The sequence below is a fragment of the Eretmochelys imbricata genome, chromosome 25, assembly GCF_965152235.1.
Source record: "Eretmochelys imbricata isolate rEreImb1 chromosome 25, rEreImb1.hap1, whole genome shotgun sequence".
NCBI classification, from domain to species: Eukaryota; Metazoa; Chordata; order Testudines; family Cheloniidae; genus Eretmochelys; species Eretmochelys imbricata.
In genome coordinates, this window is record NC_135596.1 from 12996406 (window position 1) to 13018614 (window position 22209).

The window sequence follows — 22209 nt, forward strand, 5'->3', positions numbered from 1 at the left end:
CCTGGAAACCCTATTGCTCCCCCATGGCCCCATACCCCTCTGCACCCTGGGGTCCCTTTGCACCTTCCTTCTGCTTCCTGATACCCCCTGCTCCCCTCTGAACCGTTTCCCCCCTGTTCCCCTCTGCACCCTAGAGTCCCTTTGCGGGCCCCCACTGCTCCGACACCCCTACCCTACTCTGTAGCCTGCCCGGAACCCTGCGTTCCCGGAACCCCGTGGGCGGGCTCTACAGTCCCCGGCCGGACCCCAGCCAGCGCTGCGCCGGGCCGGGCCATTTCCGGTGCGTTGGCCTCTCTCTGAGGCCGAGGCGCGCGTGTCCCGGTAGTTGCCGTGCGCCCGCCATGGTCCCGCGGGAGCTCGGTGGCCTCCTGCCCCTGCTGCTCTTCCTGCTCGGCGCCTGCGCGGTGTCCAGCTCCCCCGGGCCGGGCGGGACCTCGCCGCCCCCGGGCACCACCGCCGTCGCCAACGGGACAGGGCCGGCCGGGAACCACAGCGACAGCGGGGTCCGGGGCCTGGACCTGCTGGGCGGGCGGCTGCCCGCGGTGCAACGGGGCTTCTACGTGCTCAGCGGCCTCTGCGTGCTGGCCGCGCTCTACTTCCTGGTGCGGGCGCTGCGGTGAGTGGCGGGCGCGCGGGGGGCCGGGAGAGGCGCGGGGGGGGCGGAGACATGGAGCTCTCCGTATTAGGGACCCATCCCAATGGAAGGAAGCTGGTCATGAGACCCTCCCTTCCTTTCCCCTATATTCCAAGGGGATGGGTCCCCTGTAGACCCCCGTCCCCTGGAGCATCTCCTTCACTCCATGGAGTGTCTTTGTGGGTGTGTGTGTGTGAACAGGGGTGGGGTCCTTACCCCCATCTCCCCAGGAGGCAGGCTTGGGAACCTCCGTTGCTTCTCCCCCCCCCCCGCCGTTCCTGGGAAACAGACATGGGAACATTCTAGACTCACTTTCCCCTGGAATAAACACCCCCAGCCCTCCCCTCCTCGGGAGGCTTCTGGGAGAGCCATCGGTCTCCCACGCCTCTGTCATCCTTTGTGGATTCTCTGTTTTCCCGCGGGGCGCTTTAGAAAGAGTGAGGAAATGCTGGAGCCTTTTGCAATTCCTAGAAAGATTACGCCATGCCCTTAAAACACGCCTGCATTCTTCTATTTCTCTTGGGAACTCTGAAATCTTTCTCCTGTCGCTTGAGAAAGCGGCTTCTCCAAAACCCCACCCTCTTCTGATGAGTGTGGGTTCAGTGAAGGTAGCTCTGTACTTCTGCTGTAAAAGCTGAGAGGAGTCTGGAGATTGGTAGAAAAAATGTCCCCTGAGACTCTGCCGTCCCCTTTATCCCCATGCTGGTGTAGCAGGGACAGAGTAGTTGTTCTTTGTGCCTCAGGCCCTGAAGTGAGAGACAGAGTCCAGCATTCCACCCTCTGAAGTGTGTGAAATCCTTTCCTGCCTTAATAAGGGTTTGTCTACACAGGAAAGTTTTTTTTTACCAGTCTAACTGCCTGTATGGACATTCTTATCCTGGAATGAGAGTAGCTTTTTTTTTGGTTTCGCTTAAGCCCCTTTTGGATGGCTTGTCTGTATTAGAAGAGAATCATAGAAGAGAATCATAGAATATCAGGGCTGGAAGGGACCTCAGCAGGTCATCTAGTCCAACCCCCTGCTCAAAGCAGGACTGATCCCCAATTTTTGCCCGAGATCCCTGAATGGCCCCCTCAAGGATTGAACTCACAGCCCTGGGTTTAGCAGGCCAATGCTCAAACCACTGAGCTATCAGATCTGCTGGTATAGCTCTGTTAGCAAGCCTTACTGATGTAGACACAGCATATACCCATAAAAGCACTTTTTTCTGTTATGATTGTCTACAATATAGCTTTTACTGGTATAGAAATGTCAAAAAAAAAAATCACATCCCTAACTGGCATTACTGTGCCAGCAAAAGTCCTAGGCATAGACCTGGTCAAAGTGACATGGAAACTGAACTGAAAAAAAGGCACTCTGAATCTGGAATAAGAGTACCCACACAGGGAGTTATACTAGTATTACTATTCTGGTCAAAATTCACTCCATCAAAAGCACCAACTAAATTGTTTCCGATACAGTCTTTCTGACTAATATCCCCCACTGGCAATGGTATGCAAATATAGGGCTGATATTTTTGAGCTACTCTACAGGTGACAGGTTTCAGAGTAACAGCTGTGTTAGTCTGTATTCGCAAAAAGAAAAGGAGTACTTGTGGCACCTTAGAGACTAACCAATTTATTTGAGCATGAGCTTTCGTGAGCTACAGCTCAGCCAAACTATGTGCTATCCAGGAGCAAACCCGAGAGTATGTAATAAATAGTCCACAGACAAAACATCCCGATTCCCTGTTTTTGTTCATTTTGTCCTTTTGGCTAACCAGGCCTCTCCTGTCCTTATGAGCTCATGACATTGTATGCAAAAGGGAGCCTACATCAGGGTTTGTGAATGAAAGTTCTAGATCAGAAGTACCTGTGAATGAGCTCAAAACTGATTTCAGGTTGAAGAAACCTCAGCGGAAGAAGTATGGTCTCCTTTCAAACTATGATGAAAATATGGAGTTGGGTTCTCTGGACAGTGATGAAGACACAGTGTTTGAAACAAGAAATCTGAGACGGTAGGTGGATGTTTACAAGTAGCTAAATGTTGCTTTCAAAAGATGCTTGGCGCTTGGGCACAGAATCTGCAACTGGATCCATACAGGTGAAACTCTGTGCAGGTGCAAGGGTCCAGCTGTGTGGATGGATCCAATTGCAGTGTCAGGCATTTGGGTTAACAGTCTCAAGAGAACGACATTGCATAGATGGTCTTGCTTGGGATACTAAAGGGCCTTTATACATGTGAAATTATTAGAGACATGGATTAAAAATTAGCTTTTACAAAACCTGAGATCAATAATGGGGGGCGGGAGGGGGAGGGAAATGGGATTTTTTTTTTCTGTAACAAGGTTTCTCCTATTGTTTGCCTCGGCTTTGTAGCATGTTGCTAATGCATGAAAACCAGCAAGTGAAACTGAATAGAAGCTTACTAACACCTTCCCTAAATGAAAATGTCTAGGTTATTTTCTTCCTGAGACTGAGTGAAACACAGATAGTAGACAGATTTCAAATCCTTTATTTTAAGAATCTACTAAATGCTTTTTATAAGATAAGACTCTTTCAAATTATTTTTCATGTGATAATTCCCTTTCCTCTGCATCTCGTAGTTATTTTAATTCTTCCTCCTTCCACTCTGCAATACTGAATGGACTCTTCTGTAATCATTTTTATTTTGGTTATTTCTGCAGTGGACACAGTGCAGTACAATAGGTGATCTGTGTTAGATAGTTATGTCGCTCTCCTAGAGAGGTTGCAATTCAGAACAAACACAAGGACCCAAGGTCACTTAGAACTGGAATTTATCATAGAACGGTCCTTTATAAAGAAGGAAAAGGGAGGGGGTTTGGCATGCATATCTCTCAGATTCAGTTCCAAGCATATGGAACGCAGTGAAAGACCCAAAGACTAAAGAAGATGAAGGGACTTATCCCCCCGGAAGTTCAGGTGTATTTAAGAAGTGTCTGGAGTACAGGTGGTGTGCAAGAATATGTAAGCGGGTAACGAGTGCTGCATGCTCCCACACAAAGTGGGAGACTGAGAACAGCAGCTAGAGGCAGGCATATTGTGGGCGGACTGCGTGTGAACTTCTCCCTGCACAGCTCTGGCATTGCATGTCCTAAAATCATCTTCCCTGCCCTCCTGACGTCTGTGCATTGTTCTCCAGTCTCCTTCCATCTCAAGGAATCTGCTCCTCATTTTGGCTCCTACCTTCCCTGTTCTGAGAACCAAGCAATCTTTTTGCTGCATCTAAATTAAACATTTCAGACTCCTTTGCATTTAATCAGCTAATGTCTGTAAAGCACTTTGAAGTTAAGTGTTAATCTGGTACTTGGAATTTTGCCGTTTAGAATATGGCTGACTGAACACCTAATAAAGCAAACTTGGCTTTTAACACTGAACTCAGCTCTGCACAATTCTACATTTAGAGGCGCCTCTGGCTTCGTTCAGATATCGCTTTCTCTTCATTATGTTTTGTTCTGATCTCATACAGGGGGGTAATAATACCTAGCTTTTTATCAGGAGTTCTCCAAACACTTTACAAAGAAAGCCAGTATCATCCCCATTTTACAGATGAGGAAATAGGGACATAGAGGTGAAGTGACTTTCCCAGCAGAGCAGTGGCAGAGCTGGGAATAAGCCAGGTATCCTGAGTGCCCAGTCTAGTGCTCCATCCACTAGACCACACTCCCTCCTTACAGAGTGGAAGCAGTTAGTAGTCCGATAGCCCAAACACACACTTCCTTCAGGTTTCAGAGTAACAGCTGTGTTAGTCTGTATTCGCAAAAAGAAAAGGAGTCCTTGTGGCACCTTAGAGACTAACCAATTTATTTGAGCATGAGCTTTCGTGAGCTACAGCTCACTTCATCAGATGCATACCGTGGAAACTGCAGCAGACTTTATATATACACAGAGAATATGAAACAATACCTCCTCCCACCCCACTGTCCTTCAGGGAGTCAGAAGCGTGTGCCGTATAGTTGCTTCTGCTAGAGATTCTAAAACCTTTCTCAGTCTTATGTGGAGGAACCAATGGTGTCCTAACTCAGAGCTGTCTTTATCCCATTAGGACACGTGTTAATTTTAGCACTTACTTTTTTGCGGTGGAGTCTTGATAAGTGGGTTTGATTCCTTCAAAGTGTTTTCAAAGAGGAAGAGAATCACATGCACACAGCCCTCCTTCATCTCCCCCTCACTCCATCTCCCTCCCCCACAGCTATTTCAAGGCATGCTAAAGAACTGTCAAGCTGTAAACGCTCATGCTGGTGCTTGGATGTCTTCTGTTTTCCAGGTGATGTGGGACCAATGGCTCCAACTCCACAGACTGACCGAGAAGGTGCAAGTCCACCAGCAGAATTGCCTCACCAGTTCTTGGGTTTATTTTTTCTAACTGCTTAAGATGGCTGCTAGCTAACAGCACACAGTTTTATAGGTGTGTGTGTGGGAGGGATCTAAACCTGTTTCCCTTATGTAGGAGAAGGCAGAGTGGTAAAACGATAAGTCCTACTGCCCTGGGTGTTATTGCTCATGCAGGAACCGTTGTAACTCTCTTGATAACGAAAATGTGACTCTCTAAGGTGGGCTTTCAGTTTCTAACATTCCTAGTGATGGACTGAAGTATTGCAGCCACATCAGCCGGCCTACGAAATCTAGTCAGTATCCTGTATACATTTATATCCCACCCTCTAGCAACTATTGCAGTGAAACTGAAGTGGTATCAGGCAGTTGGATTCTGCTTGTTGCCCACACAATGCTCTTACTTTTTACTTATTGCCTTTATAACTGACTCCACGTCAAGCGATATCAGTCTCTGAGGTCTGGAGCTATCCCTTGCATTAGGTAATGGATCTGTACTGTAGTTCAGCCAGCTGGAGAGTGGCTGTGGGGCGAGGAGGGAGCGGGTTCAGTGCATCAGTGTTCTTGCAGTTGCTATTAGGGCTAATGCTGCAACCTAAAGATGGAAGCGACGCAGTGACAATACAAGTCATTACCTGACTTACAGAATGAAGAAATGTGTTTACAGCTAAGGGATATCACTGAGCCAGGAGGAGAGTCTGAAGTAGTAATAACTTGTTTGGCTAGACTGTGGGATCAACACATGTTCAAACTCTACTATTTTGTATAGTTGCAAACCAGAGTACCTGCAAAAGACCCCTTTGCCGTAGAGTTGTTTAATATCTACCATGCTATTAGATTCAGTACAGATGGCATTGTCGTCAGACATAGAAAGTCGGAAGTACTTGTTCCCAATGCAACGCATCCAAGAACAACTGTTGGCTGGAAAAAGCAGAATAACCTTGAAGAGGAGTTGAAGCCGGATCCCTGTTGACTGCAAATCTTAAACTGAGGCAGTGCTGGTTCAAAAATAGCTGCTCTTGTGTGTAGGGAGCAGTTTCAGTCCATGCATTAGTGCTCTGGGCTGAGCCATGGAATAAGCCCAGTGAGCCGCAGAAATGTCCCGTTGTAGCCTGGTTGTGTTGATGGTCAGTGACCTGTGGTGAAGGGGTCATATGTGAATGTACTAGAAGTGTGCAGCAAATATCTCCTTCCCTGTACCCTCATCAAGTACAGACCCTGCTTGTACTGTGATGGAAACTGCTAGCAACAATCCTGTTTAAAGTACACTTCTTGCAAGCGTGTGGCTTCAGCCACAATGCAGATGCAGGGTGCAGTTTATTTGAAAATTAAGGGCCATACAGCCCTGCAATCCTGAAGATCCCACCTCTCCTCTAGGGATCGGGTGCCATTGCTACAAGAATCCCAGCACAGTCAGCCTGTAAGCTAGAAAATACCCTACTGGAGAGGTGCAGCTTTAAGGCTACAGGACTGTATTGTTCTCAATACAGATTGGGTGCTACATGAAGCATCTTTGGGAGAGAAATATGGGATAGCAGCTCCTTTCTCTCGGAAATGAATTCTGTCTTGTTAATGAGGGAGAAACTGACCTGTTACAAAAAGAGCTCCAAGGAGACTGATTAAAAATTGACCATGCTTAAATGGGTTTGCTGCCAGCCAGGCAGCAGAAGTGATCTCTGGGAGCTGAGCCATGGTTTGAAGTCCTGAACCAAGACAGTGTAGAGAGCACCATGTCCCTTGGGGTCATCTACGCAACAGGCAGTATTTCTTGATACCAAGGTATCCTGATTAGAAGTGTTGATTTCCTCTACCACCCCAGAGACCTTAGCTCTTAGCTGTAGGCTCCCCAGCCTGCTGAAAGAGGTGCGTACTTGTTTAAGATTGAAAAACAAAATATTTTTGAAAGGACGACTTCCGTATGATCAAAGAGCACCTTGATAGTCACAAATTTCATCTAATTTGTATCTGTTAATGTCCATTTTAGCACCTTTGTATGTTTAACTGATGCAGAGATGACAGTGTGCTTTCTGTGTTACCCGAGCACAGCTGTAATAGCTGAGTTTGGCCGGTGATGCAGAGAGTTAGCTTGTTTTGATTCATTAGAATGGTGGTGTCTTCATCCCTTCTAGGGCGGTACTCCATAAACACCCGTGGTAATGCTTGCCTTAACCCTTCAGCTCCCATCACACCTCTTTTCCTGTAAAGCATCATTCACAGGTCACTTAAGTCAGACGCTGCATTGCAGGCCAGTTAGTTAACGGTTTGGCTCAGGTTTTGTAATGTTCATCGGCCTTGCATTAGCTGAGGCAAGTTATTTTTTCATTCCTTAAGTTCTGCTTCTCTGTTGGACAGAGTGAGTTTGCAATCTTTGATTTTCTTGGGTCTGTTGGAATGAACGATTCTAAGACCGTATTGATTTTAATGTGTTAATGGTTTAATAATTCTGGTGAAAGAAGATGGGACCTATTTTATTTTTATATATAAAATTTTTTTCAATTATTCAGGTACAAACTAGGGGCCTATTATGAAAATGTTCTAAGTGGAGTTTGATGTCCCCTTAGTAATTATTAAAAATCTAGGTGAGGATAGCACTAGTGTATGTAACCTGTGAGATACCAGTTCTGCTGGTATTGAGTAGGTGCCTAAATTCACCCAATTGCAGAAGGCTGGCATGATGCCTCTGTCCCTCTTTAAACCCTCAAAATAAGCTGTGCATTGGTGAATTTTGCCCCCTGGAGAGTAGAAGCAATATTTCTGTGGGTGTAAAGGGGACGCTTGCTACCTAGGAAAAGCCTCTTGCACTTTTTGATCTGAGTCTGTTCTGGTTGGAGACTGACCTGACCTCTGGCCAATTCCATATTAAAAGCTGACTTGTGTAGGCTATTTTTTCTCTTAAGAATGGGGAATGCACCTTAAATTCTGTGTCTTGAAGTCTTTACATCAGCTTGGCTTTGCACGTCACTAGCCAAGATTATCTCCTCACATTCCTGCTCTCAGGCTTTTGGTTGCTCTAAATTATTAATGTACCTTGCGGGAAGAAGTAAAATTGATGACAACAAGGTAAGACTCCTTTCAGTGCAGATCTATTGCTCCATGTGGCTTTTGTGCCTCCCCAAGCTGACCCAAAAGAAGAGTGGGAGAGTCAGCACTGTGGCGAGACCCGCTTCTGAGAGCGGTGGAGACGTCTTGGCAATGGACGGTTGGAGTGAGGCCAGCATAGCCCTTGCAGGACTATTACTAATAATGGTGGCTTTTAAATCCTGGCTCTTATTTCCCCCAAAGAGAGGAGCTCAGGCTGGGAGGTGCCTTCAGTGGTTATTTTAATTTTTTTTTAAAGCATGTTTTGAGTTCCATGTGGACACCCCGGTAGATCACTCTGCAGTATGCCTCCGGCAAAGCTTTTGGGGCCCTGCTAAAGTGCCTCTGGCAACACCCCCTCTTCTGAAAAATGGTTTTGATGTGTGTCCTACTTCCTGTTGTTCTGGGTGTGAGGGGCCACTCGCTCTGGCTGCTGCCTCTTGCCATGGGCCTTCCCAGTCTGCTCCCTCCAGACTCTTGAGCTTCAGAGCCTGACACGGTGGTTGCCAAAGGACCTGATTCTCAGGACACCGAGCACTCCTGAAGTCGATGTGAGCTGAGGATGATCAGGACCAAGATTGTGTGATGCTTCTTAATGTTCATGCAGACATTGACCAGCGTGTGCTCCAGGTAACCGCTATAGAGTTGAAACTGTTAGGGTTGTTTAAGCCAAAGGCTAATTAACAAAATTTACATAATTCTCTCTAATCTGTTTGGGGGGGTTGTATCGAGTTGTCTAGTACTGGCATCGAACTACTCACTGCTGAACTAATAGGCAAATCGTCTGGGGCTTTTGCTGCGGTTAATGAGATTGATTAAAAGTGATACCGGGCTGCAGCGCTCTACTGTTAATACTGTATTCTTGTTTTGTTGCATTTGCACATGACTTGAATGTGATCTGTAGCACTGAGGTGCTGAGAGAGACCTGTGGTCCGAACAGATTGCTTGGCAGTCAATAAAAAAGCACTCTAGTGCACAGTGGTTTCCCTCCCCCTTGGAGTGTGCTTGTTTTTAAACAGCAGCCAATCCTGTATTGATCTTCCATTTTCCTTTTGGTCACCACTTGTCTCCACCCCTCATATCTTCAAACCAATAAAATAAAACATTCCATTTCAACAGATTCCTCCTTTGTAGCGACGGTGACTGTGACCTTGGTTATTCTGAAAGACTGCCCAGTACCAAGGGCCCAGTGCTGTGCTGATCCACAAGGGGCTCTGTTCTCAAACTCTCTCTCTGCTTGGGTACTCTAAGGCTAAAAGATGTCTTGCAAGCAAGAGGGCCCAGGGATATATATTAGTGTAAGAGTGAGTTGCATGTGCTAAAGCAGGGGAGAGCACTGCTGTCTTGTCTAGCTACTAGCTGTCATCTCCATAGCATGACATAGCACCTCCCAATCACACATGGATTTTTATCCACGTGTCACCCCAAGAAGTATGCGCAAAAAGAAAAGGAGGACTTGTGGCACCTTAGAGACTAACAAATTTATTTGAGCATAAGCTTTCGTGAGCTACAGCTCACTTCATCGGTATGCAGGATCTGACCAAAACCACCCCAGTGCCTCCACCCCCAGACTATTTACTGCGTCATGACAGACTATAAACATTTGCAAATGGGTCCTGAGCCCAAAAAGATTGAGAACCAGTGCACTAGATTATCCTTCCTATCCCCAGCTGCCTTTTAACCACCAAAAATGGTATAGAGGCTATAGATGTGTTTTGCTTGTTACGATTTTACCAAGCGTCCCTTTACTACAACTCCTTGCTCTGTGCTCTGCTTTTATCAGTGTCCCTCATGCAGACCCTGTGGCTTAAGCCCTGCTCTAGCTTGCCCATTGGTCCTCTCCACTGATGGAATTTCCTTGCATGTCTCAACTTAACCTTTTTCCGCATTATGAAGATCCTCACTCCCACATTGCACCTTGTTTTCCTTTTCCGCAGGTTAACACTTACCCTCTTCTCTCCCACTCCCCCCTTCATGCATATCTAGTCCCCGCTTCAGGTAAGAGAGGCCTCACAGTGCTCCTTGTGCCAGCTTTATTTCTTCGAATACTTTTGTGTTCCATCAGCTCAGCAGCAAGCCACCTGTTTTCCCCATCAGTGAGAACAGGGCAGTTGATACCTGTACCTCTAAATGCAATGCTGGTCCTTTTTCCCATAGCTCAACGGCGGAGTTTGCTTATTTGACACCTGATGGAGCCCAAATATAGGAATTAGTCCAAATCCAGGCCCAGAAAAAAGCTGAAATTACTATGGAATTTTTAAAATACAGTAGTCCACTAGGTGGCAGTCTCACACTGAGTGTGCCTAGTAATAGGGGGATGAGGTCAGGGAGGGAATATATTGTGTTGGACCAACTTCTGTGGGTGAGAGAGACCAGCTTTGGGGGTAACACAGAGCTGTTAATGGGGGGTCCCTTGAGAGTTTGTTACATGCTGGTGCCACTGGGTATCAGTAACTTCAGGCACTCTCCAAACACACAAAGACCACTCCCTGCCCCAAATAGCGTTCGGTTAATTATGGCAAGACAGAGACTCTATGGTGGAGAGCGAAGTAGGCTTGTGGGCCCCATTTTGTGAGTTGAATTTTGTAATGGCTGGGTATAAGCTGGGGTTGTTGCAGCCAGTGTGGCCTTACCCAGACTGAGTTTACAGGTGTGATGTTAGCTAACATGTTTTAAGTCTAGTGTAGACAAGCCACATGGCTTTTAATAACTGCTAAACTGCTTGAGTTAAGCCCTGGGCTCCCTGCTCATACATGCTATATGGACTTTTTACAGCAAGGGTAAAGCTTGTCTGTGCAGGAGACTGAGCTGGGGGGCTGCTCAGTCTATGGAAGGAACTCATGCAGGAGCTAAGGGTCATCCCACATCTTCCCACTTCCTCTCCAAGTGCCGGGGTGCTTCTCTCATGGGCCTTCTGAACCACAAGCCCAGGCAACGTGGACATAACATCACCCTAGCAAAACTACACTGCACGTGCAGTTTCCCACCTGGGGAAGAGAGTGAACCACAAGTGTCAAGGTTAGTCATGTTGTTGATGCACTAAGGGAAGGTGCTCAGATACTCCAGTGATGAGGGTGGGATAAGGACGTGTATGGGACAGAACAGTGCTAACTGCACCTTTAAATTCTAGTGCAGAGAACGCCTACATAAGAGATGAGAGGGTAGTAGAGGGAAGGCTGAGCTAGAATGGAGTGGATGAAATCTCTGTACACCCTTCCTACATATCCATGGGAGTGCTAAAATAGTGAGACACCGCCTTGGGGTGGGAAGAGCCAATTGGTATGTTCTCTGGATGGGGAGAGAGACAGCCTGAGCTTGTCTGATGCGGGATTTGGTTCACACATACCAGCCCGCCGTGGTCTGCCCTGATTTTATATTAACGTCCGTTAAAGTGATCTGGATTCAACTTTCGCTGCCTGAAATGGGAACTGCAAGCCACTTTCTGAATGGCTGTAAACTCTCCTGGCTGTACTGTCATCTGTTCACTGCTGGAATGCTGTTGAAACTGACAGCAGCGCTTCATAGAGTGGAGGGGAAACTATTTTTCATTTTTCTTCCATGGTGGCAGAATTACAGAAGTCTGTATGGCAGGGCTCTAGCCATGGTTTTCATGATGCTTATGTATCAAGCGTAGGGAAGAGATGAACAATAGTTTGTGTGTGTGTGAATGTGGTCTGCTAGCAAAAACAAACCCTACTGTAATACTTAACTCTTACGAAGGGGTTTTTGTTCATAAATCTCCAAGCACTCTGTGAGGGAGGGTATATACCAAAGAATCATAGAACTGGAAGGGACCTTGAGAGGTCATCTAGTTCAGTCCCCTGCACTCAAGGCACTACTAAGTATTATCTAGACCATCTCTGACAGGTGTTTGTCCAACCTGCTCTTAAAAATCTCCAATGATGGAGATTCCACAACCTCCCTGGGCAATTTATTCCAGTGCTTAACCGCCCTGACAGTTAGGAAGTTTGTCCTAATGTCCAACTTAAACCGCCCTTGCTGCAATTTAAGCCATTTGCTTGTCCTATCCTCAGAGGTTAAGAAGAACAATTTTTCTCTCTCCTCCTTGTAACAACCTTTTATGTACTTGAAAAACTGTTATCATATCCTCTGTCTTCTCTTCTCCAGACTAAATAAACCCAATTTTTTCAATCTTCCCTCATAGGTCATGTTTTCTAGACCTTTAATAATTTTTGTGGCTCTTCTCTGGACTTTCTCCAATTTGTCCACATCTTTCCTGAAATGTGGCACCCAAAACTGGACACAATTCTCCAGTTGATGCCTAATCAGCGCAGAGTAGAGCGGAAGAATTACTTCTCAAGTCTTGCTTACAATATTCCTGCTAATACATCCCAGATTGATGTTTGCTTTTTTGGCAACAGCGTTACACTGTTGACTCATATTTAGCTTGTGGTCCTCTATGACCCCCAGATCCCTTTCTGCAGTACTCCGTCCTAGGCAGTCATTTCCCATATTCTCTGGTAGAGAGAGGTGAAGTGACCTGTCTTAGGGTCACACAGCAGGTCAGTGGCAGAGCAGGTAATGATGCTCAAGTCTTTGGCTCCATTGTCCCTATTCGCTGCCCCCACAGCCCGGCAGTGAGCATTGCCACTTAGGTTTCTGGAGTCTTGTTTTATTCTGGTGAAGGGAAGCGGCATGGTCCAGTTTTTAGGACGTGTATTCTGGAGACCTGGGTTCTATTCCTGATTGAGTGCGTGACCTTGGGTGAGTCACATCCCCATTATGCCTGTTTCCGGTTCGCTAAAACTAGAATAAAAATAGTCACCTCTCAGGAGTGCCTAGGGTAAATGTATTAATACTTGTAAAGTGCTCTGAGTTCCTCGAATTGGATGTTACAGTGTTACTGAATAAAAGACAGTGCTCAGACACTGAACAGGAAAATGTCTGCATTTTCATGCTAAAATATTGTGCTTGCTGCTCCAATTAAGTTATTACCACACACCCTTAAGGCCAAACAAAATGCATAGCTTTGGGGTGTTCTAGTGCCCCTGCAGGCTGCACTTCCACATGCACCTTCTACATTTTGTGCTTGTAACCATTTTCACTTGTGCATGAACCCCCACATGGCAAGGTACAGAGGATATTTGCAGGAGCCATTTGGGGTAGCTGTATTTACTCAGTTCACAGCTGCAAACATTGTTTCTGCAATGAACGGGGAGTATAAAATCTGCTCGGAAATGTTGGCTCGCTATGCATTTGTAATATAGACAGCACGTTCCTGTTCAGCATAAAGATAGCTGGAAATATTTTTAAAGTCTGCTGTAGGTTCTCTGTCGTCTCTTCTGTGCCACTCAACAAAGCCCCTCTCTACAGCTAGCAAGATTCTCTGTAAAAAATTAACTTTACTTAGTTGGCTTTTAGTCTAAATTCTCCTTCTGATCTTTATCTTTCTTCCTTACAGGATGGAAAGGTGAGTGGAAGTGGCATTTCATCCAGGAAGGACTCTCCCTTAGAAATGTTAATTGTTGTTTTTAAAAAAATTTGTAAAGAGGGCGGTTTTGCAGTGTGTGCGTGCATGTGTGTGCTTTTCTCCCCCTCCTCCACCCTGCTTAAGGCGCACTGGGGAATAAGAGTATAAAGGAAAGACATGAACCTAACTCCACTGGCAACAGAACAATATTTTTGTGAGCACCATCGCTAATTGGAGAAGGAATTCACACAACAATTTTTGCCATCTAAGGAGGAGTAAACATTAAAGGGGATGCTGTACTTTTGATGCATGCTAATGAGTTTGTGTGCGCCCAGAACAGAGAAGATGCCCCTAAAATTAAACTCGAGATGAATGGCTCAGATGTTACATTTTAGTCTTTTATTTCTTACATCACTGGATCAAAGGCACAAGCCCAAGCCCACGTCCGAGAATACCTGTTGGGGGAAGAAACATCCAGTAGACCTCACAGGTAGTGAAATCCAGTACTCAACTGGAATGGGAGCCTGGTTCAAACCCCATTGCAATTAATGGGAGTCTTTCCATTGGCTTCAAGGGCCTGTGGATCAGACCACTGAATGGCATAATGAAGTTCCAGTCCTGCATGTGGGCAGACTTCTGCATCTGCATGGTGGTCCTTGTTGGCTGTGCTGGGGCAGCGTACAGGCGCGGGTGCCTGCCCAAGTGGAATTAGTTACAGGATCGGGGCCACACACTGAATTTACACTGGATTAGCCAAAATTGTGGTTTAGATGGATTTAGTTAAACTCATGCTAGCCCTTGTGTGCCACGCTTTATAGGTCAGTCATAAACCAGTGGTGGTTCTGTTGTTGGCATTTAAACGCTCCCCTGCCCTGTTTGCAACCCAAATATTCCAACTTCCTGTTAGGTCATGAGCACCAGAAAGTGAAACTGCCTAGATTTGTAGATTTAAGGCTGTTCATCTAGTCTGAGCCTCCCCAGCAGACAGGCCAGTGATTCCTGCCTGGAGCCCAATCATTTGTGGTTAAAATAGAACATCTCTGTTAGAACTTCAGCCTTGATTTAGAGTCTCAAGTGATGGAGAATTTACCACATCCATTGGTCATATGGTCCAGTGGTAAATTACCCTCACTGTTAAAAATTTGCATTTGTAACTCATGTAGCTTTGTCCGGGTGCACAACATAAGGACGGTACATGGCAAAACATTGTTTAAACTCCTTGGGTGCTTTTAGCTATAGTACTCTAATGTGGCATTAGTTAACACAGGTATGGAGTTGGGGTTTTTACTTCTTGTGGAAGGTGCTCAGATGCCGTGGTGATGGGTGATTAAAAATCTCGATAAATTACAGTGATTTTTTTTAACTTGACAGTGGCCCCCTTTGTAAAAGCAGTGACCCCTCCAATAATATCTAGTTGCATAGGTTGTGGTGTTCTTCCCCAGCAAATACAATTTTTCCATTGCAATTATTTAGGATATGTATTGTGCTGGTGCCTTAATACATTCCTCTCATGTCAGTGTAGTCTTTGTTAAAGCTTTTATGTGTGTCATGCTTAAATCTTTTGCCCGTATTCAAAGCGGTGTCTGGGTTCGCTTGTTGATATCTCTTCCTGTTGTCACTGTGGCTGCATTAAGGTTTTCATGAAACTGTTTTGGAGGTGACTGAGTATTCCACATGGTTGGGCTGGTGATCTGCCAGCTGCATGGCTTCTCCAGAACTGGCACTTTTTGCTCTGAATTGCGGATTTGCCTTATTTTTAGCCTTATTCTTAATAAACATTTATGTTTTTCGGCACCCAAAAGCCCCCAGTCAGGCTCAGAGCCTCATTGTGCTGAGTAATGTACAGAGAAAGATGGAGGCTCAGACCCTCAGCTGCTGTACCTCAGTGACTTCACTGGAGCTACCCGGATATACACCGGCTGAAGATCTGGCCCCGAATCTCTGCCTCAGAAGGTTTTAAAATCTCTGGATTTAGGATGTAGCTTATAGGATGGTTTAGGTTAAGAAATAAGTAAAAATTAGGTTGTTCTTCAAGTGATGGTCCTTGTGTGCATTCCGCACATGGGACATGCATGTACACGGTACTCCTGAGTCTGGAATTGTTTGTAAGCCCTGTCTGTTGCCTGTACATGGGCTATAGCTCTCCTTGTGCTCTAAACTGAGGGCATAAAAGGGGGTGCAGGCCCACACCTCTCCAGTTCCTTCTTAGCACTGCATGGTCTGAGTCAGAATCTTTGGTGTCCTCAGCTTTGTTTTTTACTGCTATCATTGCTGTAAGATATTTTATATAGTTAGTTTTAGAAGTTAGTGTCTCCCCCCTCCCCCCCACCTTTTCTTTCTTCCTCACTCAGGAACACCCCCCGCCCCATACCCTCCTAAGAAGTCCGGAATTATGCCCGTGGTCTCAGGGTTCAAAAACTGTGTTTCCTGCCATACTCCTTTTCAGTGAGTGACGGATGAACATCAGTGCTGCCTGGGTGAGGCTCATATTTCTGCCAAGTGTGGTATCTGCTGCTCTTTCCCCCCAGAACTCTTGGGGATAGGGAACTGAGACTCAGAAAACATCTCATGGAGAAGACAATGAAGCCCCAATCGTATCCGGGCTGGAGACCCCCCCCCAGCCCCCATCTTACATCAGTTTCATCAAGCGGACAGCACTTCTCTGAGCATGAGCTTGCGAATGGAGATGAAGACTGTTAAACCCAAGGAGAGGGCTTCACTTAGAGCAGTGGACACTCCCGTAGACATAAGGACAAGCCGTCTTCGTCTAAAACTGCCCTGAAGAGAGAGGATACTTCCCAACCCTCCTAAAGCAAGCAGGCGTGCAAGGCTGCTAAGGACATAGGCCTGAGTAAATCTTTTGGATAGGAGAAGGTGACACACATGGGTACGGATCTGATGGTTCTGACGTTGGGTCAGATGGGGAAGCCTTGGGATAAACAGCTCCTACTGCTCCCATCTGCTTCTAGAGCCGATGTGGTACGTTCTCCTAGGGCGCTGACTGCCCTGTTGACCAGGGGAGCGCCAGTTCTGATGGCTCTGCCAGTGGACTCTTCCCAGGGCGATCAGAGACCTACGTCTCTCTGGAGGCCATCTTCACGCTTCCCTATCTGCAATCACCCCTCCCATTGGGATCATCTATTCCGGGGTGTTGTGACACCAGAGGAAGAGACCATCCCGACGAGGCGGAGTCGTTCTCCCATCCTGCCTGCCAGCCTTGAGGCGCAACCATTGGTACCATCGGTTCCACCAGAGAGAAGGGATCCGGCTTTCTCTTCAGATGAGCCAGAGGCCTTGCAGGAGTCTCTGTGGCAGTGGGTGGAAATGGCATGAGACAGGAGCCCAGAAGATTAGGATTCCGGTCTCAATCAGATATGATTGGCCAAGAGACAGATGGTAACCTATGCCATGGGGTTCTTCTCCACCAGTTGATCCATCCTACTGGCAATATTGGGGACTGTGGGAGCCTTACTCTAGATTCCCAGGATTAGCGTTGGAGTCCTATCTGCTATCGCCTGGACACCCACAACTGGTCCTGCCAGAATGTTCGGAAGAGGAAGGTGAGCTGGGTCTGATAGTTCTGGGAGCAGTCTGATCATCTTCAGATGAGGCGGTTCCTCCAGCCTCTCTGTCTCCGCTGGACAACTTTAAACAATATCAAGAGGTGACTGCAAAGCTACAGATTTAGCTTGAGGAAATCCAGGAGCCTCAGCACTGTCTACTAGACATTCTGCAGCCTTCCGGTCCCAGTCGAGCTGCCCCTCCACATCAACAAGGACATCATGGACCCAGCAAAGACAGCTCCCCAAGAGGGCTGAGAAGGGCGACTTTGATTTGCTCAAAGAGAAAAGTTTTTGTTCTCTCAACCACCACTTAGGTGCAGGTGGCTACAGAGTGGTCCAAGCAATGGTATCCAAAGGCTACTCCTTCTGTTAGGGGTCACAAACCACTCAACCTTCTGTGGAGAAAAGGTCTTCTTTTCCACCTCCCTCCAGTTCAGGATCTCAAATTATCAGGCCCTCTTGGCCAAAGATGATTTTACTAATTACAATAAGTTTTTGGAATTTAAGGACAAGCTCCCTGAGAAAGGATAGGGCTGCTTCCAGGCCTTAGTGGATGTGGGAAATTGCTGGTCAAAACTTCCCTCCAAGCCATGGTGGACACAGCAGATACTGCATCTAGGGGGATGGCTGTTGTTATGAGGGGATACTCATGGTTACAATCCTCACATTTCCCTAGAGAGGTGTAGAGTGCTATTCAAGATCTGCCCTTTGATACCATCAGCCTCTTCCACAAGAAGATGGATGTGTCTCTCCACTCCCTCAAAGCCTCAAGGACAATGCTTTGCTAAGTGGGCGTTTATATCCCTTCTCTGAAGAGAAAACACCATAGAAGGGTAGAGGGTTAGACTACTGCCTCAGCTGTTTTACCTCCAATGTCCTTAGGAGTCGCCATGCAAGAGACAGAGGTTTTTTAGACCCAGGAACCCAGGCTCTGCAACATCCACCACCACATCATGCTCTAACCCCATGTGAAGAGCGTCTTTGGATGGGACTGTTGAGACCTTTATTTCATCCTTTTATTGATGTTGCTTCATTCCCCTCCGCTGATATTCAGAGACTGGCTTACCCAATTTGCAAAAAACCAGTGGGCCCCAACTACAGATACATGGGTATTAGAGATTATTCATGGCAGCTATTTGATCGAGTTTCTGGTTCGTCCGACCCACAAACCCCCCTCCTGGTTCCTGTTCAGGGACCAATCTCATGAGGAGATTCAATGACAAGAGGTAAACGTCAGGGGGGCCATAGAAAGGGTTTCACCTCAACATCAAGCGAAGGGATTCTATCCCCCTTAATTCCTGAACCCTGAGAAGAATAGGGGATGGAGGCCAATTCTCTATCTGAGACAGCTGAAAACCAAAATTCCACATGATCACCTAGATAATTCCTTCATTAGAGGAGAGCACGTGGTTTGTGGCTCTTCGTACGAAAGAGACACATTTTCACATAGACAACCACCGAGCCCATAAGAGATTCCTCAGGTTCCTCTATGATCAAGAACATTACCAATTTGGAGTCCTCTCCTTTGGTCTAGCTACAGCTCCCAGGATGTGTACAAAGGCTTTTTCAGTAGTGGCAGCTTGGATGAGAAGAGAGGGATTTGCAGTCTTCCCCTACCTCAGCTGGCTTCTGATGGGCGGTTCCTACAGGGAGGTCCAGTGGGCAGCCAGTGTTCTTCTCAGCCTTTCTGCCTTCCCTAGTTGTCTGTGTCAATCACAAAAAATCCACATTGGCCCCCATGAGGGTCATATATTTTATAGGGTCACGCTGGACTCGACTACAATAAGAATATATCTCCCCCTTGAGCGGTTTCAGGCCGTGAGTGCTCTCCTACATCAGGTCACTGTCAGTGCCAGGACATCCATCAGAATTTGTCTTTCTCTTCTCGGCCACAGAACATCATGCACACATGCGGTGCTGTTCGCCAGGTTTCAGGTTTCATCTTCGCTGCCTATAAGCCTGGCTTCTCTCCATGTACTCACCAGAGAAGGGCAACATAAACGGCAAGGTCAAGGTGACAGTTCTGTCCGAAGTTTTGGACTTGATCTCATCTGGCAAACAGAACTGGAGAATGGTTTGGGTGGGGATCCCTTTCTTCACACCGACTCCTGATTCAACTTAACTGGGAACATTTCCGCATGAAGTTTACAAGAGATTACAAGAAGCAGCGGACTCCCAGTGGGAGGAAATGTTAACATGGTGGTGCCTACAACAGGCAGGAACTGTCTGTTGCTATAGCACAATAGGACCTGGGGGTGGTCTTTGGGCACCATTGTCATATCAATGTCAAGAACGATATGTAGAAGTTACAGCAGGAACCAGGGATCGATCAGTTTAAATGCCAGGTACTAGTTTCTCCCATGGACCTTTTCTTACAGGGTACTTGAGTCACTGTGTTAACCCACTTCATAGCAGAAGGCAGACGGACCAGTTTTTCTCTTCTACACCCAACACTTCCTATTTAAAGGGTTGGGGTGTGATTGGGTTCCTGCCCTTTGTGATGTATACAGACGGCTGGAAAGGTTAGTTTTTCTCAGAGGGTTTTTAGGCTCCCACCCATCGTAAACGTCAGGATTGTCAAGTCTCATGTTCCCTTTTATTGGTGGATGGCTTCTTAGCTGACTTAAGTGCTTTCGGAGCTCTCTCAGCTGTTCTTAGAAGAGGCAGAAATGGTGCATCCTTAACTAAGAGCCTCCTTCCCTGCCTCCCAAGTGTTTGAGGTAGATAAATTTCAGTAAAGACCGTTCTGATTATGAATAAAATCCTTTCCTTTCTCGGTTAGGGTTATGTTGTGGCAGCACCTAACGGCTCAAACTGAATCCCAGTTGGGCTGGGTGCTGTACAGACATGAGAGACAGACCCTACTACAAGGAGCTCACAAAGGCAGTATTATCCTTTTGTTACAATAGATGGGGAACTGAGGCACAGAGGGATGAAGTGACTTGCCTTAGCCTCCGCAGGGAGGCAACAGCAGAGCTGGGAATTGAAACCAGATCTTTTGAGTCCCAGTACAGTGCCTTTGCCATTCTTCCTCTTTCCAGTTCTCCAGTCACCCGCGGAGCCTTCGAGAGAAGCCAACACCCGACTTTCTAATGTAAAATCCTCTTTTTGAGGGGTAGTCTGGGGACAGATTCAGGCCAACTTCATATCACAGAGCAGGGGACAAAGAAAGCACTAGGATATTCCTCACTCCCCCATCTTTGCAGGTCACCGTTAACACAATTGGAGATGATTTTTCACCCCTTCCCCCCGCCCCATGCATACACACTGTTTTTAAAAGCACTCTGCTCTCCTCACTTTCCCACTGCCATTCTCCCAGCTTCAAAAGGTTTACTAATTACCCTAATGAGGTCAGGAGAGACCAAACGCTTCTGTCACTTAAAAGAGGAGGGGGGAAAGAATATCTTGACTTCTGCCCAAACAGATCTATCTATAAGAAGATTGTGTCTCTCTGTATCTCATAACGCATTGCCTTCAACTCTCCCCCCAACTCCCCCATCTCCAAATCTCCAGCAAAAAAAGAAACTATGGACAGAAGATCTCAAATGTATCAAACAGCTTTTAAAAAGAAATTCCTTTTGACTGTCAAAAGAACAAACAGATACACCAAAAACTGTCAGAATTAGTGTTGGAGTAATTGCAGAAGCTCTCCAAGGTTAATGCTCCATTAGTGAGCAGCTCTCACACAGCTAAAAGCCAGGAAGAGACAGGTTGTCAAAGGCTTGTTGGAGATTAAAGAGCTGCGTTCCCAGCCTAAACTCTCTTGTGTGTGTTGTGTAGGGAGGATGGGAAGATGAAGATAATAGCAGCGTTGGTTTGTGCTGTGTGAAGCCACCCAAAGTATTTGACAGCAGTGTCAAGGGACAGAAGCAGACTCAGAGCTGAATTAAGGCTCTCTCAGCCCATGGCTCCCCCCGGACCCCAAAGCTCCCTGGGGCCACATGATCATTGCAGGATCTTAGCTTTCATTACAGAGTAAATTTAAAAAAAAGTTCTCTAGCCCTCATGGATGCAAAATTAAGCAAAGCTTAAAAACTTGACCCGAGGATACCTTGATGCCTGTCTGAGTTTGCAGACAGCCTAGAGGGATGGCTCCAATAAGTGTGAACTGCCCCATTTATTTGTACTTTGCAATATGCTGCTGCCCCAAAGAGCGAGGGGCCCAGGCAGGGATGGGAGGCAGAGGGGTGTGCCTAGGGCCCTGGATTGCATTAATTAACCCTGAAAACAGACCACATGGGTGCCACCTGAGCCCAGTGGGCAGCTCCAGTGAGCAGGGCCTCAGTTTTAAATGTCACTGGGGCCCAACTCCCCTCTTGGGCCAGTTTAATGCTGTTGGTTTTAAATCCAGGTGACCGTGCTGAATGACTGGAGCATTGTGCCCTGTCTCCCAGAGCACAGCCCCGCTGCCCCTAAATGCACTGTGGTGGGGGCTGGGGCAGCTGGAACGTGGAGGGCACGGCACCACCTGCTGAGCCACCATCACCTTTTCCTGCTGCAGCCGCCGGGTGGTCCGCAGCGGTCTCCCAGTTCAACGGCAGATTTATTGCTAACACCGAAGACCAGCTCGACGTGTTACGAGAAAGGTACCTATATGAAAATGCAGCTTTCTTGGGAGCACTTTAGCTGTGGGGTGTGTGGATTTTGGATCGTCCAAAGAATTGGGTCTATGAAAACAACACAGAGAGACCCCAAAGTGCCATGCTACCAAACAGCCCCATTGCAGCTCCCCTTCATTTAAACGAACACGTGCTCAAAACTAAACCAGCAGACGTTTTCAGAGCTGCTGGTGAACTAAGCAGGGATGAGTCTGGTTTGACTGGACTCTGGGGCTACTCCAGCGCCGGTGGGGGGTGGATTTGGGTTTTAAATTATTTATTTGTATTATGAAAGTGCCTCCTGGACTCCCATTGTTCTGGGTCCTGTACGCACCCACAGTGCGAGAGTCTCTGCTCTGAAGAGCTTACAAGATAGACAAAACGTGTGAGGGAAAACAGGCACAAAGGGTACGTCTACACTGCAAAAGAAACTCAGTGGCAGCGAGTCTCAGAGCCTGGGTCAACTGACTTGGGCTCCTGCAGCTTGCGCTGTGGGTACTAAAAATAGCAGTGTTGATGTTCCCACTCATGCCGGAGACCCTCCTCCCTTGCTGGGTTTCAGAGCCTGAGCAGGAA

The 22209-nt window shown here is 46.9% G+C and overlaps 1 protein-coding gene across 1 annotated transcript in view; it reads left to right on the top strand.

Moving 5' to 3' along the window:
- The first annotated feature begins 293 nt into the window (after positions 1 to 293).
- LOC144280181 (ephrin-A2-like) overlaps positions 294 to 22209 on the top strand; it is a 198035-nt gene continuing 176119 nt past the window's right edge. Inside the window, exons 1-2 of the mRNA XM_077842007.1 lie at positions 294 to 616; positions 2512 to 2628. Of these exons, the coding sequence (XP_077698133.1) occupies positions 342 to 616; positions 2512 to 2628 (392 nt within the window). The 5' untranslated portion in view covers positions 294 to 341. The remainder of the gene's footprint in view (positions 617 to 2511; positions 2629 to 22209) is intronic.